The sequence below is a fragment of the Cylas formicarius genome, unplaced genomic scaffold (genome assembly GCF_029955315.1).
Source record: "Cylas formicarius isolate icCylForm1 unplaced genomic scaffold, icCylForm1.1 PGA_scaffold_6__28_contigs__length_40554024, whole genome shotgun sequence".
NCBI lineage: Eukaryota > Metazoa > Arthropoda > Insecta > Coleoptera > Brentidae > Cylas > Cylas formicarius.
Genome location: NW_026844347.1, coordinates 36,585,103 through 36,611,601, shown reverse-complemented (window position 1 = coordinate 36,611,601; position 26,499 = coordinate 36,585,103). Strand labels below are relative to the sequence as shown.

Here is a 26,499-nt window from a genome sequence, read left to right as displayed (position 1 = left end):
ATATAAAATTTTTATACGAGCGCAGATATTCGAAAGTAACAAGTGGGGTAGGATGTGCCAGTCACAACCTGCCTCAAACTGATTGTCACAACGAACCCCTGACGTCATCGTTTTCTTTTTTTTTCATATTGCTCACAAAAAGCAAGGATTAAAAAAACAAATATAACCATAAACTTTACATGCCATAGGGTTTATTTTGACACATACACTTTCCCAAAAGGACCTTTGTATCCAAAGTTTTAGAGTAATGGCCTCTGCTACAACCAACCCCTGTGGCCCCTACACAAATTCAATGAGACCCACATTTGTTTTTTTGTCTATTAGAATTACCAAAATTGTTAAATTTTGCTTTGTGATTGTTCCCTGTAATTTTTATTTATATACCGTGAAATCATTCTCAGCTAATGAAATAATTTAGAATAAAATGTAAATTTTGAACCCGCATAAAATTTTGAGGTCTAGTAATTTACTAGTTTAGAGGTTCTTTGTGAATCTCCCTGTATATTTAATAAAAATATTACCACGTAGTGCAAGGTGCTCTATAACAGAGCAACAGACGGTATTATAGCTCAGAACAAGAAGACTTGTTTAAATTTGTTTTTAAAAACGGAATTGCAGTCTTGTGGTAGCTTCGCTAACTGAATATATCCTTTCAACGAATTTTGATTGTTCAAATTTGGTTCATGTGGTTCAGATTGTGGTTGTAGTCATGTACAAGTATATAATTCCTTTTATATTATAGATTGAACGCAGTTTTATTCAAAAATCAGTACACTTTGTACATTGTACAGTATTACATATTATCTACCTGTTGCTTATCTACGATAAAATGATTCTTGTCCGTGTATTCTGGATTTGCTTATAAGTATTATGTTTCAGATAAGATGCAGACTGGGTAATTATACGTCGAAATTAGCGAAAATCCCAAAAACTAAACAATCAGATTTTATTGGTCTGGTTTGCTCAGAGAATGTAATGTTCTTCAATTGCGGTGTTCCTGTATTTATGTCACAGTTTTCTGTTTTTGTCTAGTTCGTTATGGTTTTTGATTATTTGCAGGGTAGTAGTTAGACCTTGCTTGTTTCTCAATCCCTCTCGAAAGGTAATTTTGGATAAAATTGTTTACGCTTGCGCAAAAAATATTTTTCTACTGTCGTCTGTAAAATACTTAATTAATTACCCACCAATCTAGCGTGCGGGACGCGTCACTTTACCACGTCAGTCAGCACATAAAACAGAGCAAATGGTTTTCAAGAAAACATTTTTTTTCTGAAGCTATGAACTAAAAGTAGCGATTTTCATATGCATTTTCTTCAAATATCTCGAGCAAAACCATAAATACAAAAATCGTAGCTCTAACTATCCAACTAACTAATTAGTTACATTTTTTTGCCAATTTTGATTAATAGCTAATCATTTACTTTCGAAAACAACAATTTTCAGGGTTTTACATTTTTGTCTGTATATATTCGGATTTTCTTTAATTTTTATATTTTTTTTCTGGAAGCCGAAATAACCCTTTTTTTTCTTCTTCTTCTTCAATAATTTAAAAACCTTAAATACACAAGTTTTAGCTTCTATACGGGATATATCGTCGTGTATAATAAATTGACATTTTTGCGAATACAGAGCACACCCTGTACATTTTTGAAAATTAACAAAAATAAAAGTTTATAGCACTGGACCTGGCGGATCTTTTCGTTCTATAGCTTTTTCAATAGATTAATCGGTTTTTGGGAAATGAATTTTTTCTTGGACCCATGCAAACGCGGTTTTAAATTTTTTTAAAATAATTCCCGGCCCCCTCCCAATAGAGAACCAAATTCTACTAGTATGGCAAATTTGAAGTTGATGGCCATGAACTTCGGACGCCAATGATGTGTCATAGCAATGTCCAAAAAACAGTCGAAAAAAAAAAGATGGCCGCGGTTGAACCACAGCGGTTTCACATATGTTATCGATGTAAAAGTCCAAAAACAAAAAGCGGACAGCAGACAACATTTTTTTTTTCGCAGTTCATAATTTCTGTACCAGTTAAGAACGAAATCCTATGATAAAGATTATTTGCTAGAACAGGACATAAAAAAAATCTCGTAATATACACCTAATCACAGCCATTTGAATTCTATAGAAATGCTACGCGTCTAATTAAAAAGCAAACATTGACGCAATAACAAACCCAAGAAAATATCCGCCCATGTAACTGATGCAATTAATTATTTCCTCCGAGACCTAATTTATAATTTTATATCGGGACACAGTATATAACAGCAACTAATTTCATTGCATGCGGCACATCTATCCAAACAACTTTTGCATTTACAATGTTCCTCCAAAATAAACTCTTATAGTTTGACATGGGTAACGAGCCGCCACTGCGTCAATAAACATGATGCCATCCGTTCGCTCGGAGTCCCATCATATATTTATTCGCGACACGACCTCCACTTTGCCGGCTCGACTTTATCGTCGACAATTTTTCTTTATTTCACAACAACCTCGATTCGTTAACACGTCCGATTCGCGTTACCGAAGTAGACGAATCATGGCCAACGCTGATAATTCACCGAAACGCGGCAAAATCGAAATAATCAAAAAGCACGTGCACAGTTACTCGGATTTTCCGAAGCCCGGCGTGTTGTTCAGGTAAGCGGTTGATCCCGCGCGTTCCGTTTAACGCCGTTTTGTCTTCACCAGAGACATATTCGGCGTTTTGCAGAGCCCCGAAGCGTTTTCCGCGCTCAAGGACCTGTTGATCGAGGAAGCGAGGCGAGTCGAGCCGGCCGTGCAATGCGTGGTAGGCCTAGAATCTAGGGGATTTTTGTTCGGTCCGTCGATCGCCCTGGATTTGCAAGTGCCGTTCGTGCCGATTCGGAAAAAGGGAAAATTGCCGGGCCAAGTTTTCTCGCATTCGTATCTGTTAGAATATGGAGAGGTAACGTCCAAGTTGATGTTTTCGCTGATATTCGCGATTCAGATTGTGCGGTGACGGTGGGACGGCCGATGCGATTTACGTTTTACACTATGCGTGCAAAGTGATATTTGAAGTTATGTTATCGTTCATGGTTTAAAGTGGGATGATTTAACATAACATAATATTAGAAAAAAATATGAAAATAAGGAACCCAACCTTGAAAGGTAATCCTGCAAATCACTTACTTAAATTTTAACTGCGATTGCCAGCTGCATGGCTTTGCAAATTGCTATATTTCTTCAATTTTGCCGGGGAATTATGCAAAACTGTAAAATTGTTATTATCTATTTATCTAACGGTGCCCGTTTTCTTAAAGTAATTTAACTCGAGTTGATAAATTGAGTTTACAAAATTTTACGTCTTTGCCAAAAATTTAATTGATGTATTTTAGTGCTTCGTTTATTCATTACAACAAATAGGCGATTGTGTGTTTCAAATAAATTAATATTTTTTCTATTATGCAAGATATCACAATTTCTGAGTCTTCTAGATTTAGTTCGTATTTAATAAAGAACAATAAATAATTTGTTTGTAACTCAACCTCGCATCAGTCAATATGACGGAAACCATAAAAAAAAACAATTGCAATTTCAAAATTTGTTATGAAAACGTCATGACTTTTGACAATTGTATAAAAAGTACAACAAGAAAAGGTCGAATGCCGCAATAACTATATCCAAAAGAGCATTTCCTATGAGGAAAGCCTTTTACTAAACTTTGTGTGGTAATTTATGCAAAGGGAATCCGGCAGCCGGTGTTTTGCGAATCTGCTAAAATTCTGTTGCTTTGATTTGGTTTGACTTTGCATATGACATGTGAATTGACTTCAATTTCAGAATTTTGAAAAGATTTCTTTTCTGGTTAGTTTTTGTTGTTTCCTTGTTGAAATATTGCTTCGGGTACAATTTTCATTTGCCACCTGAATCAATATTTCAACATAAGAATACCTAAACTAAAACTAAACTAACCAAAACAGAAATTTTAACTCTCATCTGTAGAATTCTTACCAATCAAAAATTCAACTTTATTATTCACAGAGTGCGGTCTTATCGTGCTGTCTATGCTGTAAAGCATTTTCTTTTTATTATTTGTTGTGGCCCAATTCTCGTAATGATTGATGGGTTGCAGGCGGTAATGATATCTTCATAAAGAAGATAATATTTTTCTGCGCCTCTACATTTCATCCAATAACCTGCATTTGGCGCCATTTCCTTTGTAAACAATAATATCCGCATATTTAACTTGTTTTCTCAGAACATATATCGAGATCTTGGCACATTTGGAGGAAATACTGCCGTAAAACAGCCGTGTCTGAATTTATTGACGATCTGTCAGCGGCCATGTTGGTTGTTGAATTCCGCAAAGTTATTGCTTAAAAACGAGATTTTAAATTTGCCGCATGCGCATGTCGATTGTACCTCATTGATTGTTTTATAAATGCTGGTTTTATTGGCATAGGCGGATGATTTCCCATGTCCTTTGATTATGGGTTTATCGGTATCCATTTTTTAGGACACAATCGAGATCCAAGGATCGGCAATAAAAAAAGGACAGTCGGTGTTAATAGTCGACGACCTTCTGGCAACTGGCGGAAGTCTGAAAGCCAGCTGCGAGCTGATTAAAACGATAGGGTCGACGGTGGCCAGTTGTTTGGTTGTCATCGAACTGGAGTCCTTGAACGGACGAGCCAATATTTCCGCCCCGGTAATTTCTTTAATAAAGTATTAATTTTTCTTCTTTTTTTTTTTGCTCGGATAAGATAATTGAAGTTTTGCATCTGAAGGAGACGATCTTAAACCGAGATTTTTTATAATCTTTGAAAAATCAATTTTTTTAAAGTCCGAAATTAAAGGGCGTGGCCTATAGTTTTGCTATTGAGGGTATAATCCTTTTTAGGAATGCCCCTTTAATTGGCCACGCCTTAAAAGGGTGTGTTTCCGTATTAGAACGCCCCACCCTCCACAATTCTATATTTTAGCCACATTCCCCATTAAATAACAAAACATAGTTTTTTGATCTTTATTAAATGTACTACATGAATTCGTAATAATTATTACGAAAAATACAATACTTTATCGTTTTAACATAAATAATAAGAATATAAATATCGGTTACATGACTAGTTCACATCTAAAACAAATCGATTGTATCCCCTCTACATGGAATCGACGATCCTTACAATCCAAATCGCAGTTTTGGTAAAAAATAACCGATTTTAATCTACTTAATCTCGAGTTTTATATAAAATACGAAAAAAAAAAGGTTGAAATTGGAATAAAAAGGCTACAAAATATCAATAGTATGAAAAATAATTAGCACCATTATGTACAAATGTATGAAATGCTGGTAATTCGTTTAAAATCCAATCGCTCATACGTTCTGTTTTCATTTAGCCGATTTTATTCCTCGCAACCTTTTGAATGTTCCTGATATAAAGTAAAAACGCCGTTGCATCGAATGGAAAATAAATTTCGGCGGAATCCGATTAAAAACAAAATTACCAACAATTTCGTACGAGCTTCGATGTAGGTTCCGATATTAAGGGTACACAGACATTTTCCACAAACGGAAATTAGGTAAATAATCGAATATAAAAAATAGATTTACGAAAAAGTCTCGAGGTCGAAAAGCGTTTGATTGAGTTGGTTTGCTGCTTGGTCCGGAGCGCCACAGTTTTAAACTTCGTCTAAACATTCAAAATAACTTACTTTTGATTAAGTATTTTAACGTTTGGTCCAATCATCCTGACAGTGTGATCACGTTTATTTCATTACAAAACAGATACGCAGAGAAAAATGGTTTTGCAAATTGTTGACGGGGCGGCCATGCTTGTTTTAAGTATCCGGTCTTTACAATCTCCAGACAACGGTAAGTGGACTGATGAGCGTTTCGCTCGAAATACTTAATAACTAACCTTAGGAAGAGTATTTTAATAGTAAATATTGTTTTGCCTCATTATTGCGACTTAAGTTTTCTCGTTTTCATCCGTGACTAACGTTCTATTGTCGTATTTTAGGAACAGCAGAGTTTCCAGGCTGTTTGAAACACGCCCAAGTCTATTAGGGTGTGTGCCGCAGGGTTCCGTTCTAGGCCCACTCTTATTTTCATAAACGCCGTGATTATTTTTTTATAGTCCATGTGGCGATTTCAGAGTTCGAAATTAGCATTCTTTAGAAGCATTATTTAGAGCAAATTGTTGTAAATATTATAGATGTGCGTTTTTTATGTTACCTGGAAAACCGTCCTACTTGATTGCGTCTGGAAATACCTACCTTGAAATATTTTCAAATATAACTAACCCTACGAGTTGGCACAACATGTTCCGATTACAAAAAAAACAAAAAAAAAACAATAAAACACTTAAAGAGGGCGGAAAATGACACACGTTACATCACGACGTACGACACTACTTAAATCCGATAAATACTTGACCACGTTTCAAGTTTCAAAATTGAAATTTTAATTTCAAAGTTCAAAGTATCCATCGGCTCCAGAGGTCGTCAAAACTACGGTTACAATTCCTCACATTTCATTACATAGGATATGAAAAATAATCTGCGGTCCTACGATACAGCGATATTTTTACAACCTCTTGTTATTGTTAAAAAAATATTTCTGGAATTATCATTAAATAGAAGGCGGGGATAAAATAAAACACTTATCTGTTCTGGCCTAAACTAGATGCTCACTACGCTACCGAAAACTCGCGAAAATCTCTAATGCCCCTACCGCTATAAACGAGAAGTATCCGAGCACCCGGGGAGTGGGAGGGTTCGTCGGCCATGTTAGAGGTGCGACGGTTCGGTCTTATCCGCTCCCTTGGTCTCGTTCTCCCGGTACAGCTTCGGGTGAGAGTAGTTCTCCGGAGGGCTTATTATGTCGTTCGATGGGGTTAGTTCTTTTCTTCTCGGTGGCCTTTCCAAACTACCTATACGAGAGAAAAGAGCTAGAAACCAGAAACAGGATAGATACTACTTGATTGATGTTTCTAGTATATTTTAACCTGACTTATTGCGGATAATTATCTGGTCCGAAAGCATTGTGGTGATTTACACTTATTTGTTTATGATTTCCAGTGATATATTCTTATTTGTCAATGATTACTTATGACGCAAGACGGATAATATATGACAACTTTTGGTGTGAAGCTGGAATTAAGTGTGGTGATTTAACATGATTTATCTATGATTGCAAGTACCACAAGACAATGTCGGGATGCTTAAAAAACTTACGGTGATTTACACTAATTTATTCTTGATTTCCAGTGAATCATCCTTATTACCGATGACTACTTATTGTCAATGATGCAGGATAAATGTGATATGATAACTTTTGGTGTGAAGCTGCAAGTAAATTCGCTGATTTACCATGATTTATCTATAATTGCAAGTGCTACAAGATAATGTTGGTGTAAAGCTTAAAATAATTATGGTGATTTACACCAATTTATTGATGATTTCCAGTGATTTATCCTGATTTATGGATGATGAAAGACGATAATTATATTACTTTTAGTGTGAAGCAGGAAATAATTATTGTGATTTACCATGATTTATCTATAATTGCACGCGCCGCAAGATAATATTATTATAAAATTATGGTGATTTACACTAATTTATTCTTGATTTCCAGTGATTCATCCTTATTATCGATGACTACTTATTGTAAATGATGCAGGACGGATAACTATATGATAACTTTTGGTGTGAAGCTGGAATTAAATGCGCTGATTTACCATGATTTATCTATAATTGCAAGTGCTACAAGATAATGTTGGTGTAAAGCTTAAAATAATTATGGTGATTTACACCAATTTATTGATGATTTCCAGTGATTTATTCTGATTTACGGATGATGAAAGACGGATAATTATATTACTTTTAGTGCGAAGCAGGAAATAAATATTGCGATTTACCATGATTTATCTATAATTGCACGTGCCGCAAGATAATATTGGTGTGAAGCTTGAAAAGTTATTGTTGATTTCCTGATTTATCGATGGCTACTTATTGCAAACGATGCAACACGACTAATTATATGGTGATTTTTGGTGTGAAGGCTGAAATAATATATAAATTCAGTGATTTATGTGGGATTACAAGGAAGATGATTACTTTGCGGAGAAATTTGAAAGAATTGTGTTAAAATAAACCGATTAAGGATTTTTACAAGAAGAATAAATTTATTCGGTTTGGGTGTGATTTGTTTTGTTTAACTCCACTCCAAAATCCCTTCGCCGTAGATCGAAATTTTGCCAGAAAGCAGTAAGGATCTACGTGAAATTATTAAGGATTCCACGAATTTTGCGGAGATTTACAGACCAATTGAACAGATATTAAGGATTTACGCACTGAGATTGGGCGCGGACTCCCTTGGGCTTGATTTCATCCCAAAAGCCTTTGGATCTCTATTGGCATTCTATGTGAAGGTACCTAATGATTATGTCTGGATTTATTTGTCGAAAATGTTCGATAAATACAGTGATTTATCATTATTGACCGAGGATTTGCACAGACCTTATATCAGTTTATGCGTAGAGCAATCTCAAAAATTTCTAGTTCCGCATCCGCATAACCCAACATCAAATTTTATATTATTAAATTTAATTAAAAATTTCATATGAAATCATTGCTCTGGTGAGTAGGCATAGTTAGCGATCTCTGCACTCGCACCATAGTGACGGCTAGCTCAAATCTAAATATGATTGAAGGCTAGTCAAAAAATACGTCACCATTAGCACTTATAAAGTATGTCAGATTCATCTGTCTATAAGCTTACCGCCAAAATCGAGGCTAGAGTTCAAACTCCCGCCCGTTTTCGGCGGGATAGGGGGCGGATGCTCCTCCCTCGGACTAGAGGCGTCACCCTCCTGAGGACTGACCGATATGTTCAACTCCGAGGGGTGCGTTTGCATGTCGAAGTCTTCGTAACAGTGAGCGTTGAAGTTATTCAAAACCGAACTGAATGAATGAAAATATCTGTTAGCCTCGTCCATTACAAAATTCCGTCTAACAAATTACTTGGTCTCGTTCATGCTGATCCCGGAATCCCGCAAGTCGTGAGCGCCCGACGTCCCGGTTCCCAGACTGCAGCCTGAAGTCACCAGGTCACCCTCGCTGGACGATGGGGCCGCCGTCGTGGCCGTGGGCGGCTCGTCCAGCGGCAGATACTCGGCACTGCATATGGAGGGAGTGGACCTCTTCTGACCCCGTTTCGGTATGTTGGGGGGCGGTTCGTTCGGCAGGCTCTGGACCCGTTTATCGGGCGCTGAAATGTCAAAAACAAGAATTAATAAATGAAAAAAAAAATTTCAAAATATGGAATAATATGAGGGTAATTTGAAAAGTTTCCGATCCTTCAATGATGTGCAATTTTTCTCATTTTGTTTTGTTAACGAATGGCCTTCTCATTTGACGAAAATCTTTGTTCTCCGAGCGGAGTTTTCAGATGAAGGAACAAAAAGAAGTCGCTTGAGGCTAGATCTGGTGAGTGAGGCGGATGATCGAGCAGTTCAAACCGTAATTCATGGATTTTCGCAATGGCAATCGCTGAGGTATGAGACAGTCTTGGTGAAATAGCAATTTCTTTTACAAATGTGGCTGTTTTTCCGCAATTTCTGTCCTAAACTTGTCAAGAAATAATACGTAGTATGCTCCTGTTATGGTTTATCCTTTTCGAAGAAAATCGATCAAGAAAAAAACAGTTTTTGCTTTTTTTGGAGCCAGTTTTGATTGTATTTTTGGTTCGGGCGTATAATGCTGTATCCAAAACTCGGATTTATTGCGCCTAAACTGCGCTAACGGATCGTTATTCGAACATGTTTTTGGACTAACGTGAATAAACCCTGTACCCAACGCGCGAACAAGTTTTCGCATGCCTAAATCTTGATTTAAAATGTGACAAACACGTTTTTCGGCATTTTCGTAACCTCTGCTACTATCTCTCCCAAATTAATTAGCAATATTATCACGGTAGTTACAGTTTTTGGACGTCCCGAACTCTAACTCCTAAGCTCATACGGCCACAATTTAATTCAGCTGCCCAAAATTTCAATTTTAATTTGCGTAGGCGTACTGCTTATAACAGCTTTCGCGAAAACATTCACATCTCACTCAAAAACTTTGGTAAGTAACTAACAAGACGTGCACAACTACGATTACTGGTTTTTAGTAACTAGTGCCGCCATCTTCAGGTCGAGGTAGGAAACTTTTCAAGTGACCTTCGTATTTTGGAACGTACTTTTTTTGATCATGAAAAGATTTGATATATTCAGCACTGTGGAAAGGTTTACTCTCGAAATAATTGATAAAGTTCACGATATGATTTTAAGTGATAGTTGGAAATTTTCACAATTAACAGAAAGATCTCGGCAAAATGGGTGCCGAGGCTGTTTTGGCGCTTCCTGATAAGTCTACACTGATATATAACTGTTAATGCTACATGAATGAACATAACTACACTCCAGAGGACAAAGAACAGTCAAAACATTGGATTTTTGAAGGTGAACGGCCTCCAAAAAAGAGAAAGAAGTCGTTCAGGTCTTTTAGATCGCGGAATCACATACATTGATTACTTGCAACAACGATAACGGAAGAGTATTACGCGCCATTAATAAAACGGCTGAACAAAGAAATCAAGGAAAAGCACAAGGCTATGCACGGGTGCACACCTGCACAATATCGATGGCCAAAATTATGGAATTAAAGTTTCAGTTAATACAACATCCACCGTATTCACCAGATTTGCCACCCAGTGACTTTCCTGTTCCCAAAGTTGAAGAAATGGTTGGTGGACAAAAGTGTAACGTCTAACGAGAAAGTAGTCTCCCAAACAAATGCCTGTTTAAGAAGCTTCCAAAATCCTAGTTTACAACGATGGCTTTAAAAAATGGAAAAAACACATGATTTTTTTTATATTGCTTTCAACTTTTAGATATAGATAACTGTACAAATAAAACATAATTTCTAATTTAGTTGAGTAAAGTATTACCTACTTAGCAAAAAGAGAAATATAACACCCTATTTATCATATATGAATAAAAATAAAATAGATAAATATGATTATTAATTAGTTTAGGTAATTGTTACCTGGTTAGTGTTACGTTATTTTTATAGATCCTTACTACGTAAATACTATTTGACATATATGATTCAAAATAAAGTAGATAACTATCATTTTGGTTAGTCTTACATTAAATATATTATATTTTTTATTTAATTTAAACAGAAGCAAAATACCTCATTTATCATAGAATAAAAAAGATAACTATTATTACTGTTCAGTTTAGGTAAGTGTTACCTAGTTTGGGATAATTTTTTTTTGTAGGTACATTCATTAAAAATAGTGTGTTTTATTTTTAACTTAACTAGAAATCAGCGCACCAACACCAAGAAACATTTAAGCTGATTATTTATTAAAATATTTACAAACATGAAGATCCGAACTACAACTTGAGCTATCTAATGCTTTTTACGCAATTGAAATTCAGTGAAAACCTATATTTTTTGTAAATATTACTTTCATGAAAACACTTACTGTGAGATCGTGGCGGTAAAGGGGGCGCCCCTTCGATGCCCGAGTCTGGCCACGAGTTTCTTAGGGGCGTTCCGTCGGTAGGCGTCATGGACATGGCGTGCCTTAAAAGTCGCGGCGAGGGAGGTTTCGTTAGCGACCTTTCGCGCGTGTGCGTCGCTTTCGGTGGGAGGGGCACCTCGCACGGATCCGAATCCCTTAAAGTGAAAAGTTTGTGAAAACATGCCACAAAGAGTCGAGACAAACACACATATATAAGGCTCGACAGGAAGCAAACTTTTATTTCAATTTTATCGGCATATTTAATAAATAAAAATTAGCAAATAATGGCGATTTCGAAACAAGATTGATGCCCAGGAGTGTTCGGACATGGGAAATTTGATTTTGTCCTTTATTTACCACTACTTCTAGAGGGCGCCACCTTGATACCTCTTCTGACATAAAAAGCGAAACGATTTTATTTTTTTAAAAAATCAAGTAAGCAAGTAAGTTTATTACTATTATTACTAAAAAACTTATTCTGGAATGTTACCAATATAATAGAATTATTTTAATCGAACGATATCCTGCGTATATCTATTTCTGATGGAGTAACTTTTTACACATGTTGTGAGTAGTACTAGTTAGATTTTAAGTTAATTTTAAGGAGTCTGTAAGTTGAATTAATTATAAATAAATAACATAGTTGAGTAATCAATATTCCTTATATTTCTTTAACGATAAATTTGACTAAATCTGAAATACCCCTAGTCACTAATTTTGGTTCAGAAATATGCGTTATTTTACAAAAACAATAATAGAAATAAATCTTTGGCTCCCTGCATCTGGAAAACGAAGATTAGATGAACACTTAAAACGCTTATTATATAACACCCTGTGTAATGACTTTAATTATTATTGTTGGCTTTTTTCTAACGACCAATATTTTTAAAATATAATTTTAATATAAAGTGTGAAAACCGAAACATCGGGTTTAGTTGGTATCTAAATAAAAATCTTATCCAGATTGTAATTTGATTCCTATACAGCTCTTGGATATGTCAGCACAAGGTTTCACTAATGGGCCCAAAACTAGACGAAAACAAAAATTCGTCTCTAAATTGTTATAAACGAATGAATTATTCTTTTTTATTTGAAAACCATTGATCCATAATGCACAATATTATAACATCATGTGTTACTGTGCTTAGTAGAAAAGTCTATATCGAGACCTACGTCGAATTTGGACAAACACCTATTTCTTTTAATTGCTAGAAATTTTGAAGAGGATTTAGAACACACCTACAAAATAATTTTACGTCAGGATACACTATTTTCACGAAAACATAACGTATAACTTATAAAAGTAAGGTATATGACAATACCATGGAATCCATAGATAAGAGTTCAGGTTAGTTTAGCAATTCTCACTAGATGACATTTAATGCATCGTGACGTCACATGGTGTTTTCGTGTTACGTCATATTTAAAGCGCTCTGGGTAAATTTTAAGTCGCTAATTTTAATTGAAATGTTTTTTTTTTCGCCAAAAAAATAATTGTTAGGTAGAATTCGGCAGTTCTAAAAATGCATTTATGAAGTTTTGGTGTAAATTTAAAACTCATGCTAATAATTATAATAATAATAATTAGTTATTATTACCTGTTCCGTATGGACGGTAAACTGATGCTGTTGTACTCTGCGGTGCCTCTCGTGGGCGTGCGCAGTTCCGTCGCGTTGGTGCCGTTAAATCCCTGCGACCGTGGCCTCGACTCTCGTTGCGGTATAGGGGGCGCTGTAATCATATTCCCCATGGGCAGCGATAAATTTTCGCGGCTGAGTATAGGTCTGTCTAGGTCCTGCGGATTATACGATTAATATTAACATTCGATAACCTACCTCTACTTTATTGACTACATCGTAAGTAAGCAAACGAAATAGCAGTTCCCAACAAAAAAAGTTAACGTTTCATTCAAGCATTAACATAAAAAGGATGCAAATAAAAATGGATGTTTTTTCGGAAGCGTAAACAAACCAGTTGGATTAGCTTTTGGCCGGGTTTTCGTCTTTAGTTGCCACTCCAAACGAAGTCAGATAGCAATGAAATGAGCGTAAAAATGAAAGGAAGTTTGAGGTTATAATTCAGTGTTCGGTTTTTGATTGTCACAATTACTAACAGGTCAGACTCAAGAAAAAGCTACAATGAATAGAAATTTTGAAAAGGATTTAGGATTAATAGAAAACCGTTGTTCTTTTAAGTGTGCACAGGAAAATAATTAAAAGCACCCCCTCCACACATCATGCAAGAGGGAAAGCGAGATAATGGCATTTTGCTTAAAGCGGGAACTATTATTTTGCTTGGTACCTAAAGAGGGCCCAAAAAAAGATAATTTGCGGCTTTTTAAAATTATGAGGGTCTTCAAAACGTACGGTTTCTTAAATAATAAAATAAATTATTAAAAATTTGTTGTTTACACATTTAATCTGGGGTTAATAAACAGATTTTCTTGGTTACGGTTATGTATTTTTTTCTCATGGGAACTCAAAACTGAATTGCTATCAATATTTATTGTTTGTATAGATAGAAACATAGATAGATACTAGAACTTGGACATAAAACAGAGAGTTAAACTAAGCTAGCAAACGACTGGGGAATCAGTCTATATCAAAAAACTTTAACTACCATAAACTTATAAACATCTCTCCGTAGGGCCCTCCCCAGTATTACCAACGAATATACGGAAGCTTGAATTGCTTACTTTATGCATGCAACATTCCCCTGTCGACACGTAAAACCTAAAGGCATACTCAGTTGCGTAACTTAACGTACTCCTTCCTCGGCTAAAAAGTGTTTTGAGCCCTACCAGCGATTTCGAGTAGACGCTGTCGTAGTCCAACAGCGTCTGGTGCTCCAAAAGATGGCCGTAGTTGCCGCTCGAGTTTGACGAACGATTGCTTCCGCTGTTGTCCGCCAGGAGGCGTTTTTCGGATGGTACCGGCGGCAGGGGCGTGCTGAAATCGATTTGTTACGTTAGTGGCGTCTGTTGGAGTAGGGCACGCGCACTTACTTCACTATACTATTGGGCATTTGTTGGTTCAACGAGCCGAGGCTCTCCTTCAACTGGAAGAACCGCTCGATCAGTCTTTGGTGCAACGGTTGGACGCTAGGCGGCGCCAGTTTGCCGTGCAGGTATAGGCCTTCCTCGATGACCTTGAATTCGACCGATTGACGTTTCGATTTCGTCGGTACAGGCAGGCAATTTCGGAAAAATGTAGAGTAATATATTGCCCCTCGTTGGGATCATGAAGTAAATAATAATAATGCCCTTATTTTTCCAGACATAAAAAAAGTGTAATTGGGGTGCCGAGGTCTAGTTTGCAGCTACTCATACCTAACCACTAAGTTACTAACAAGAAAGATAGTATCAATCAACGTGGAGAACACACAGAAGAAGGAAATGGACCTAGCATTTTAGCAAAGTAAGCCCCGAAAGGTTAGCCAGAATAGCAAGGGATTTTAAACTGACAGGAAAAATACCGTCAGGACTTTCCTAGCAATCTGCATCACGTCAGAACTAAGAAATAGGGCAAAAAGGCTGTAAAGTTCGGGGCGAAGGTCTAATATAACAAGAATAAATAAATAAATCTTGACGACTAGATCGATCTGACCTCAGCGCGACCCCTTAAATGTCGAAGGATATTACGATTTTTCATAATTTATTCTTTAATGTTTAATGAGGGTACCGAATACTATATATAATGCTCAATTAATATTCTTTTAAAATGAAATTCGTATATTTTTACGGAAACGCCTTTTGCACATCATACATAGATGAGACCAAACCCTGACGGTACTATCTAAACTCGATATGCCAAACGATGAAAGTGGCTTAAGTGACTAGCGAGATTTTATTACTCTACACCTTTCTGAAATAGAGTCTGGCACCGTTCGACTCACCCTGGTAGCGTTCAAGATCAAATCTTGCAGGGTGTTGACGTAGACCTTGTGCTCCGGATAGAGTTTGGCGAATTCCTTCGTGAAGAACGCCTGCTGGTATTTGCTGAGACCGCCCTGGACGTTCGCGTCGATGATACCTTGCAGTCTCATCGTGAACGGGTTCAAGTTCCGCTTGGTGTCGTGCGTATACACGGCGATCAGCTGTCTCAGTTCTTGTTCAACGGTTTGCATCGTTTCGCACGCGTATTGCACCGGAGGAATCTCGTCGGTCTGTCGGTCTATGACCTCGAACCACCTGAGGATGCCCGGCAGAGGCGCCGCGATCTCCAGGACAGTCCTTTCTATCCACAAGGTCTAGGGGTGGGGGTTGGTTATGAAAGCACGTTATTGATACGACAGACCGAGCATATTTCGAAGAAATATTAATGAAGAAGCGCAGAATTTCAGACAGGGTAGTAGCAATTGGTGGCAAATACATTCAGGAACTCTACTGAACGAGCTCATTCATTTTATATTCAATTATGTGCCTAAACTTTCGCACTAAAATTAACAGTTTTTTTTTTAAAGAATACATTTTGATATTACTATTTTACCACCATATATATAGTGAGGCTCATGCTGTTTGCAACAAAACATTTTGTACATATTGGTTTACTATCACCGTATCACTTTATTGATTTTATCATAGTATAATTTAATTGCTTTTTTGTGAGTATGGGGATGTTATATTTTTTAATTTAGGCGAAAAGATTATAACAAGAAATATAAACAAACCCACTAACTAGAACTGTGAAAAATACAAGAAAATTAACGTCAATTAATAGACATTAAAAAAAAAACATATACATTCATACAAATTTTGCTAATTTTGCGTGTATCTTCTTTTTTATGTAAAACGGTGGCAATAAACGTTTTTTTCTTTTTAGAACTGGTGCGGAGAAAAATTGTTTTCAAGCAATACCTAAAAAACATGAAAAATAAAAACTATTTCTTTAGTCCAGTTAAAAAGCAACCACGATCAATTTTTAGATGAAGCAAAAGGAAAATATACAACTTTTGGAGGGGGGGTGTTATATTTTTAATAACCTGAAAAGTGTATGAAAATAAATAGCTATTTAAAAGTATACGTCTTTTTGCTACAGCTCTTCAAAATTACCAAATCCACGTGCATGTTTTTTATAATAAAATAGGAATTTAAATATATTATATTTTTTAAAAATATTTCTAAAAAATATTTGTCACATCAAATCACACCATGTTTATATATGTCTACATATATCTTTTATATGTAAAATGGTGGCAATAAACGTTTTATTAATATTTTTTCTTTATGGAACTGGTATAGACAAGAATAGTTTTTATGTCACTACCTCTAAACATGAAAGATAAAAACTATTATTTTCTTTCACTTACAAAATCAAATTTTTTCTCGCCTTATTTTTGTCTTTACTGTAAAAACCAACGCGTTTTATACGAAGCGAAAGCAAAACGCACAAAGTAGCTCATTATTGCCGCATTCTTCTATAAATCTCCATATACTTATTTGATATTTTCTTGAAAAAATTTTAATGCAAAAGTTGGCCCTCTCATAAGTTTGTCACAGCATTCAACTGCTTTATTTTAAATGTAACACCTGGTATATATTATTTCAATTTTGGAATTTTGAAAGATTCATGGTAACTTCTTGTTCCGTTTCTAAAATTTTCAAAAATGTAACATTATATTTGTATATTGTGGGTCAATGAAAACGCAAGAATGGTCCTTTTGAAATCGATAACGAAATCATCAACAATTACATCATTTTTAAAACTGTCAAAATTTAATTTATTTTTATATAATTATATTTATGGTGCTCTAAAAATGTTGTTGAGGCCCAGAAACGGGTTTTGCGTATATAATAAGCTGTTATCACTCTCCAGCTTTAAATAATACACTATACTTATTATCATCTCTTTTGGTTGCAGTCATTCGGTCAAAATCAAGCTATTTGCGAAAGCACTATACCTTTATTTCGTTATCTTTGTCGATGATACCCTTATGTACGGGCCTGTCGCACTGGAACCGTTTCACGTCGTTATAGTGATAGAACCTGGAGATCTTCTCCGGAATATCGGTCGCCAAAGTGATAGGCGTCGCTTCCGGGATCGGCTTCACGTTGCAAATTTGAATATCTGCACCGTTCGTTAACGAATACGATACGTTATAACCGAAAGCGTGTTAATTTTCATGAAATTAAAAAAAAAAGGATACACTGCCCGTCCGAGTTGACGATCGAATCGTCCGGGGGCGTGTTTTTCATCAATATCTGTGCGGAAGGGAACTCGGTTTGAAGTCGCTGCGTGAAAGCGCCTATCCGTTCGTATTCGAGGCCCCGGTATACGAACTGTTTGTTCTGAAACGTCAAAACAAAGGGCGATTATTAAATTTAATACGATCGTGAAAACGAGCGATAGTAAACGAACCCTGACGAAAAGCGGGAAACTGAGACCGTAGAAACCGACCCGGAAATATTCGGGTTCCGGACGGAGCTGGGTGAGAATGTTGTCGTAGAATTTCGCCTGACATTTGAGGATGTCGCTCAACTGCTTGTAGTCGAAGAATATCGTCTCGTAAAGGTTGGCGAGTTCTTTTAGAAGCGGTATCCCCTTCTCCCAACACTGAAATTATACGAACGCGATTCGAAAATGATGTTTAGCTTAAAACTTTTTACAAAACTCAGAGCTTGACCGAAACTGGCTTCAGTCAAGCTCTGAAGAAGCCTGAAATTGACTCCCATTCTACTCTGTATCTGCTTATATACTGCTTGAGGGGGGCGGAACAGTGTCTCGGATGACTGATTCCTGTATTTGTCAAAGGTAAAGACCTGAGTCGCGGTAAATAAAACCAGATTTACCGCTTGTCCACAAACTCTCGCCATCTCCGATCCTTCAAAGACAAATTTCCATTTGTGATACCACAACACATTGGAGAGACAGTTGCCAGACGCAATCACGAAACCGGACATCAAATTTTATGTGATAAAATTAAAATTCTTGCATATAATCAAACCAACCAACAAAAAATCTGACAATTTTAAGAAATCTATAAGTAACTAAACAATCTTAGCCGCGACTTAGGTCTTTATCTGTCACCAATATGGTTTAATCCAGCTAACCAATATCAGTCATCGGAGACACTGTTCATGCCCCTCCTTTAGCTCCGCCCCCCTCAAACAACACGTAAGCCGGTATACAGTAGAATGCGATCGAGTTTCAGTTGGCTTCTTCAGAGTTTAACAGAAACTCACTGGCTGATCTTATAAAAATTAAAGATAATATTAATTATTAATTAATATTAATTAATTAACAATAAGAATAAAAAAATATTATTTTGTAAAACTATACCGGGTGTTCAAAGAGTATGGAAACGATGGAATATGTCAAAAATTATGCAACATAACTAATCAAAACTGTTCAAGAACACCAAGCAGGGCCAACTATGAAACATCAAAGGGAAACCAGATTTGTTTTTACATTCCATAACCCTCCCTCTCTAAGAAAGGGTGCTTAAAATATGGTACATATGAACTACTGCTTTTTAAAAAAATTGATTTTATTATTCCTTTTTTCAAAATATAAAGATTTTGTATGTGGAATTAAACATGGATAGCCATAAGAAAAATAAATAAATGAGTGGTCCTAAAATTCGACTTTATTTATTTATTCGTAGGTTAAATCCATATCAGTTGAGTAATTACGAAACATAAAAATATCTACATAAACAAAAGAAAGATATGAAAAATGTTTGGTTACAATATAATAACTCTAAGGAAAAATGAAAAAAAACTATTACTTTTAGACTAAAATAATTATAATAGCAATTTAGGACGAAAAATGAAAATGAGAAAGTTATTTCAAACTCTGAGCTTTATTCCATAACTTTGAACTTTGCACATCGACACATTGAGATCCAGGTTGACATAAAGGCAACCTGTCAACGTCTTCCTCCAGAGCAAGGCAATGGTCAGAAGCAACAATCGTTCAACAAAGAGCAGCAGAAATAAGGAATGTAAGAGTTTGGATCGTTAATGAATGGGTCGAAAAGCAAAGGGTCCAAATGGGATCCTTGAGGCGCACCAAACATGATAAAGGTTTGCCAAACAAAGCAAACTAACCCAAAGTAACCCTTTCCAAGCAATTTCTGTGGATCCTGCACTGCGGACCTGAATTGCGCTAATAAATGAAAGATTGCCATTTGGCATTTATTTATGTTCAAAAACATATTATCATCTGCAAGTTCCTGACTAAAAGTCTCCTAACAAATATAAAACTTAAATCACTTGCCTTTCCCTTGTCGAAATAATTGATGATTTGCCGATAAAGGAGCTCCTTGACTTGACATTCGGTATGGTTCGGATAATTCGGATCCGGAACGATCTGGTTCGTGTTCCACGTAAGCTGATCCGTGTATAGTTTCATCGTGAACGCCGCCTCGGTAAAGTTCTCGGCCGATAAGTGCAGATCGTGCAGTTTGTAAATGTATCGCAGGTACATTTCTTTCCGGTTAAACTCGTTCTTGTAAAAATTCTTCGAGAAATAAATAAACATTAATTATCGAGGTCTTTCGCCCGTCTACGTTCCCTACCAGCAAATTAAAAGTACACGACATTCGTTTGTCCCTGTTCTCGTCGCCCTGTATAACGTTCCTATAATCTAAAAGCCTCTCCAACAGTCTCGTTATGGAGCTGATAAAGGCGGCCCCGCTTTCTTTCCACGTAGGATCTTCGGACTGAACCCGATCCAACAGCCTAAAAGAGACGTTAACAGATATCCCATCATCACCTAAACTGCAATGGCAACGATGGAAATAAGCGACTTGTAACGAAGATTTTTGTCTTTTTATTTACACATTATTTTAATGTTTGTATAAAATATGTAATAATCTAATTTCTTTAAAAAAATTCGAAAATAGCACTTACAAATTGATATACAGCTTTGAAATTCAAAATATTTAAATCTTCCTAACCACTTAGAAAATGTACTTTTTTTTTGTAATAGTAATTTATAATAATAACTCGTGTCGCTTGGGCCAGACAGGTCGGTACATTTGAACTACTCCTATGCTTGACGTATACTTCGACATATTACTCATTATACCCAACATAAGGAGCTATATGAGAGGTATATGGCGGTATAGGAGAGGTATATGAGAAGTATGTGGAAGTATATAAGAGATATATGGGGTGTTGGAGAGGTATATGAAGAACATATGGCAGGAACGTCAGACAGTAGTTCGAACGTTTCACACGAGTGACGCAATATTTACTGATGAGTTTATGATATTATATATATACATACCAAAAAAGACAAGCTCGAATTAAAACTAAAAATCCATATGCCGAAAGTAGAAACAAAGAATTTTTTTTCCACACTTTTTTACACTTTCCGAAAGTATTCGAAAAATCGATAAATTTAAACCATTTAAACAAAACTCAAGCTAGAATATTAGAAAAAACTAGGCAAGTTTTTTAGCAACTTCAAAGAAGAATAACATATTGAAATGATGTCACAAAACAAATAGAAAAATTGAGAAATAACATCATTTATTAGGGTTAGTTTGGATCCATTAGACGGATATAACTCTCCATACACGTTCATCCACTTTGAAATTCATTTTCTACATTTTTCATGCACTGATTTACTTACACTGCGCTCAAATGTTCCCTTCGAAAGCAACAAACAAGACACGTATATTAAACGTCATCGCTTATCACAGGTATAGTCTATTCGTTACGAGGAGAGAGAAATGAAACGGTTTTAGGATTTAGGTAAAACAAAAAATTTTACATGCAGCCATAGATCATAAACAAGTCACGAAAGGTCCAAACTTAGCGACTCGGTCAAAAAGTTTTTCAATTGCTTTTACGACGGTTAAAAAGTGTAATATAAGAAAATATTTTATAGATCAAAACTGATTTAATCATGTTTACCAATAATTAAAAATCAAGTGAGCATATTTAATATAAAAAGGATTAACATTAACTGCAACACAATATTAGTTTTTTGTCGTTAATGGCCAAATTCAAAAAAGTTAGCCAAAGTATTGTTGAGATATTACTAAAGAAATTTTTTTTCTTTAACTCCCTGTATCTTGTAACACAGGTATTTTAGGACACAAGTTTATAAACTTTTATATTGAAATTATGTCTTATCACTGAGCAGCATTATAAATAATACAGCTTAAGTATGCTCCAAGGGTAAGGGTAAAACCAACCGACGAACATTGAAGGGCAGATCTTAACCCTTCTTGTCCTGTCGATAATCTTGACCGTTTCATTACTCTTTTTAACGAAATAACATAGTATAAACTCACATGGTATTGAACAGCCGCCTGTATTCGTCGTCACCCTTATTCTCTGAGATCAGTATATCGAGCTTGTCGATGAGCTCGCATTCCACCTGCTTAAAGTTACCTCTCGCCCTCTGCTCGCACTCCATCATGTCGAAGAATATGTGCAGTGTGGCTTTGCGCAGCTCGATTTCCGGCACGAGGGTTACTTCGAGGAAAGGCCCGACCATCGACGGGATGAAATGCAACTTGCACTCCCCTATAATGGTGACGATTCGAGTTTAAACGTCACTGCTGGGAACCACGCCCTTACCGAGTTGGGACCACATCGAGAGTATCTGAAAACCCATCAGCACCCTCATGTCGCCGTATTTTTCGATGATTTTCTCCCGCTTAACGTCGGAGAACTGTTCGAGTTGCAGAGACTGCTGCGTGAGGTAATCCACCGACAAGTTGAAGTAGTTCGTCCAGAGCTGTGGAACAAACCTTGCGTTACAAGATCGTACTCGAAGAGTGCGCGGAAACTAACCTCTTTGTCGAAATATCCGGCCCTGCTGTCCAAAAATTTAAACGCCAAGGGTTGAGCGAACTCCTGGAGCGCTTTGAGGATGACGTTGTTCGTGAGCATTTTGATCACCAGCCAGTCGGGTGGGAACACCTCCATGCGGATTAGGTTTCGAAATACGAGGAAAACTCTGAGCAGGAAGTCTTTTAGCGGTTTACGATCGCAATTAGGACCCATGAGCACCTCCCACAGGCGTTTGTAGTGGAACTCGTCCAAAAGCTGGAGGATCCCTATGAGGCACGCCACCAAACATCCCTGAATCATGAGGAAATTGTTCAGTGGGTTAAGAATTAGATTAGCTGGAAATGTGTTAAATAAAAAGAAACTGATTGGTCGACGTTTTACTGGGACATCCTGAGGGGAATGAAACGTCGGTTGAATATATACGGGACAGTAGAATGGTTTTCAGGTGAAATAAACAGCTGTTGATATTCAAACTAACCAAAATCTTTGAATCCTTGTCGATGATGCTGAGTATGCACTGTATCAGCACTTCCAAAACCGACAGATTGAGCGTGTCGACGTCGTGGTGGATGCAGTTATTGATTTTGCCTTGCTCCTCGCTAATTTTTTTGTGCCTGAAGAGAAAACCGAGAATCTCGCCCAATATTTCCGTGCAAAGCTTAAGCTCGTCCCTTCTGATCAGGTGGTAGCTCAGATGTTTGCAGGCGTTCGCCAAGAGAATATTCCTCGACTCTGAAATACGACAGCATGTTTTGCTTAGTTACTTTTGAATGGAATTTCATTCATTCAAATTTGATTAGCATTGCTCAAAAAATTAAAAATATCCACATAAAAAAGGTTGCGTAGATTCTGACCCAAAGTTATTTTTGCTCCTTGGGGGATAGATAATCTAAATTCAAATTACTTGCTTTTTGCAGATGCAGAAATTTTTAAATGTATAAAATCACCCGACGACTATTTCAAAAGGATTTGGATAAACAATCTAAAATTAAATAACAATAAATGTTCATATATGGTTTTTACTTGTAAAAAAGTGTTATCCGTTGATATAATTATAGGGGCCAATCTAAGCAAGATTAAAACTGTGAAGCTATCTTCACAGTTTTAATCTTCACTTTAGAATACGAAGGAGAACTTTGGTCGTACACACCATCCAGCCGTTTTTAAATAATAATGTCAAAAACTTTATGACTGCTCTATACTCAATTTGCGTTATTTGCGACATTTTTTCGGACGCGTCTTGTTTAAAATGCTGTTAATAAAAAATTAATTGACGGAAGACTTCAATTTTTTTTTGCAGCCTACTAAGATTATATATATATATACATATATATATATATATATATATATATATATATATATATATATATATATATATATATATATATATATATATATATATATATATATATATATATATATATATATATATATATATATATATATATATATATATATATATATATATATATATATATATATATATATATATATATATATATATATATATATATATAAAAAAGAAAATAAAGTTTTATCGTGGTACTGGAACTGCATCTATATCACTTAGAAATTCAACAAGCAAATAAAAAACCTCCCCGCCCCACCTTCAAGTCCAAATACACAAAGGAAATCTGACAGCGAACAGAAGCGCCAAATTTTCAGCATTGGAGTGGAGGTTTAATCTATGGAGAGCGTTAAACGTCAGATACAAGTCATAGCTTACCGTCGTCCTGAAACAGCTTGCTCGTAACCAAATTCTTGATGCAGGCGAGCTTGGCCTGGGCTAAAGGCGCCGACAGTTCCCTCGGTATAAAATCGAGCATGGTCGCGGCCAATTTGGTGCACTCGATCGTCGGTAGTACCTCGTTCAGCTGCTCGTACACCGAGCTAAGCGCCAACAGCAGCGCCACCTGGGTGTTGATGATACGGGCGTCGTTAATCGTCAGCATTTTATTCAGTGACGAGAACACGCTGTAGAGGTCGCGCCGGAAACTGTCCTCGTAATGGCCGCCGGTGGCGCGCGAAAACAACAGCCGGCTCTGTATGATCAGCTTGAAAATGTACTCCAGACTCTTGAAGCATTTTTGGATCGGTTCCTGTTTGTCGAACGACACCACCCAGTCGGCGCAGTGTTGCACGCTTGTCAGCAAACCCCTGCGAAACGGAACACAAGATATCACATTCTAACAAGAATTCGCTGCCGTGAGAAAATCTGATCAAATGTTTGATAAAGACATGGTGTTGTCGAAACAATTTTCATGTTATAATATATAATTTCGTGAAAATCTGAACTTTTAGTTCTTATTTATTTTGATAAATGGATTTTCATCAAGTAAAAGCCACCTCAGTTCAACTAAACTATTTCACCTGAATAAATTTAAAAGGGTTTTAAGGTTTATTGCCCGTCCAAAATCCCCGTGTGATGATCTTAGATGTTAATCTACTTTTTCTATTTTTTCTAATCTATCAAATTCTGTCACCATGAGTGAGGAGACGTAACGAATTGAACTAGGAATAGATTTCGTATTTACTTGTAGACGAGTGCGGCAGCGAAATGGTTCTTGATGTAGGCGTCCAGGACCGGCTTGAAGTGTTGATATTTCGAGCCATCCAGTAAATTGAAAATGGACACCAGCACGTGGAACACGAGACCGCTGTGGGCGGTCGAGTTGCCGTCCTCCGTCGAAAACAGCGCGAATAGCGCGTCCAACACGTCCTGCAGGAACTTCACCAACTCCTCGTCGCCCAGCTTCAACACCCGCTGGAGCGATTCCTGGATCCTTTCCGGATGCGATTTCCATCGTAGTAACGCGAGAAGGTCCACTGCAAAGGAGCGCTCTTTTTGACGCTAATTTCTAAGAGCGCCATCTATATCGTACTATCGAAATGTTAAAACACCCCTTAACTTTTTTACCAGGAAATTTTAGCTAAAACGTGCGCGTCTGGGTTGTAACATGGCAATGGGAGTGAGGAGGAAAAACAGAAAAGTAAATTATCAATTATCATAATAAATATGATTGGCAACATAATAAAAAAAATATTGGAAGGATTCTTTCCCAGATAATCTCCATGTGTTTGCGATAGAGGTCAGTATTTTCCGTTTATACGTTCATACTTTATAGAAGAAAATTGTTATGTAGCAAAAAGAACAGAAAACATTATAATCGTCCTTTTTGGTAAATTCCAGAAAATGTAATAGAAAAATTTTAATTCTCCGTTGACTGAGGAATTGTTATGAAAAAGATGCGTTATATAGCCGAATGATGTTAACAGTCGGGGTAAATAGATGTAAAAGAAAAAAAAAGAAGATCTGAACTAACGTTTTTGGGTTGGGTTGGACTTACTCCTAACTCTCAAAAATAATTTCATGTCGAAACACAAAAATCGGCAAAAAAGTGAGAATAAAAATTGAATGGATTCACAAAAAGAAGAAATACGACACTACGGGTACGGCCAATCCCAGTCTCGTGATATAAGTAACAAATTAAAACAAATAATAAAAATCAATGTTACTTAAGCTTAAGGCTTGTTTATAAATTAGTTTATTATTTAAGCTTTAATATAATTTATATTTAATGGAAGCATTAAGAAAAGTTAAATGTACACAACTATCAGGCAAGTTTACTAAAAAGCCATGTAATTCATGTAAGCCATGTAAGCCATTTTACGTAATTAAAAAATGGGTCATTTTAAATTTAAGCTCTATCATCAGAGTTAGGAATTTGACACATTCCCGTTATGCTGAACTTTAATAATAGTGTGACCGCAATGTTCTACTTTTTGTTTACTGAAAATGACTTTTCCAAAAGTCAAAATGACTACTTGGCATAGCTAATTTTTCCGCTAGGACTCACCGTTCTGCGTCAATTTCGTCGAACACAGCAGCGTGCGTACGTAAATGATTTCCTTGTGACTCCTGGAGAACTGTCCGCTAGCCTCGTGGTTACCCTCGTAGTCCTTCGCGTAAGCCGGCAACGCCAGGTACCCGCAGTTATCCAGCTTGGACGGATCCTCGCACTTGTAAATGTACAACTCGTGCTGACCGTCCTGCACCGCGGCGCCATCTTTGTCCATTAAACGGAAGAAGGAGAAACCGAACAGTTTCTTGTCGTTCTTCTCCCTGGCTGCATTATTTAAGTTAGTTTCGACTGCTCGTCGACCTCAGATACTTCATACGCAAACCGATAAACAGACTGGA

The 26,499-nt window shown here is 36.6% G+C and overlaps 2 protein-coding genes across 7 annotated transcripts in view; one reads left to right on the top strand and one right to left on the bottom strand.

The window, feature by feature from the left end:
• The first annotated feature begins 2,391 nt into the window (after positions 1-2,391).
• LOC132704006 (adenine phosphoribosyltransferase) lies at positions 2,392-6,037 on the top strand. Of its 3 annotated transcripts, XM_060673605.1 has the most exons (5): positions 2,392-2,646; positions 2,698-2,935; positions 4,487-4,678; positions 5,756-5,842; positions 5,991-6,037. In XM_060673605.1, the coding sequence occupies exons 1-4, from the start codon at positions 2,393-2,395 to the stop codon at positions 5,810-5,812; spliced, it is 741 nt and encodes a 246-aa protein (XP_060529588.1). In that variant the 5' UTR covers position 2,392; the 3' UTR covers positions 5,813-5,842; positions 5,991-6,037. The 3 variants fall into 3 exon arrangements, with proteins under 3 accessions (XP_060529588.1, XP_060529587.1, XP_060529589.1); XM_060673604.1 differs by lacking the exon at positions 5,991-6,037 and having other exon boundaries at positions 2,395-2,646; positions 5,756-5,850; XM_060673606.1 differs by lacking the exons at positions 5,756-5,842; positions 5,991-6,037 and having other exon boundaries at positions 2,399-2,646; positions 4,487-4,702.
• Positions 6,038-6,746: 709 nt separating this feature from the next.
• LOC132704004 (dedicator of cytokinesis protein 3) overlaps positions 6,747-26,499 on the bottom strand; it is a 53,129-nt gene continuing 33,376 nt past the window's right edge. For 2 of the 4 annotated variants that reach the window (XM_060673597.1, XM_060673601.1), the window contains 21 exons: positions 26,156-26,425; positions 24,833-25,124; positions 24,025-24,455; positions 22,777-23,030; positions 22,299-22,589; positions 22,083-22,242; positions 21,794-22,028; positions 21,127-21,144; positions 20,066-20,228; positions 19,765-20,007; positions 17,905-18,099; positions 17,693-17,834; positions 17,447-17,613; positions 15,443-15,796; positions 14,553-14,695; positions 14,244-14,496; positions 13,147-13,343; positions 11,510-11,703; positions 8,995-9,241; positions 8,753-8,934; positions 6,747-6,902 (listed from right to left, as the gene is read on the bottom strand). In XM_060673597.1, the coding sequence (XP_060529580.1) occupies positions 6,760-6,902; positions 8,753-8,934; positions 8,995-9,241; positions 11,510-11,703; positions 13,147-13,343; positions 14,244-14,496; positions 14,553-14,695; positions 15,443-15,796; positions 17,447-17,613; positions 17,693-17,834; positions 17,905-18,099; positions 19,765-20,007; positions 20,066-20,228; positions 21,127-21,144; positions 21,794-22,028; positions 22,083-22,242; positions 22,299-22,589; positions 22,777-23,030; positions 24,025-24,455; positions 24,833-25,124; positions 26,156-26,425 (4,574 nt within the window). In that variant the 3' untranslated portion in view covers positions 6,747-6,759. The remainder of the gene's footprint in view (positions 6,903-8,752; positions 8,935-8,994; positions 9,242-11,509; positions 11,704-13,146; positions 13,344-14,243; positions 14,497-14,552; positions 14,696-15,442; positions 15,797-17,446; positions 17,614-17,692; positions 17,835-17,904; positions 18,100-19,764; positions 20,008-20,065; positions 20,229-21,126; positions 21,145-21,793; positions 22,029-22,082; positions 22,243-22,298; positions 22,590-22,776; positions 23,031-24,024; positions 24,456-24,832; positions 25,125-26,155; positions 26,426-26,499) is intronic. The other 2 variants (XM_060673599.1, XM_060673598.1) reach the window with 2 other exon arrangements.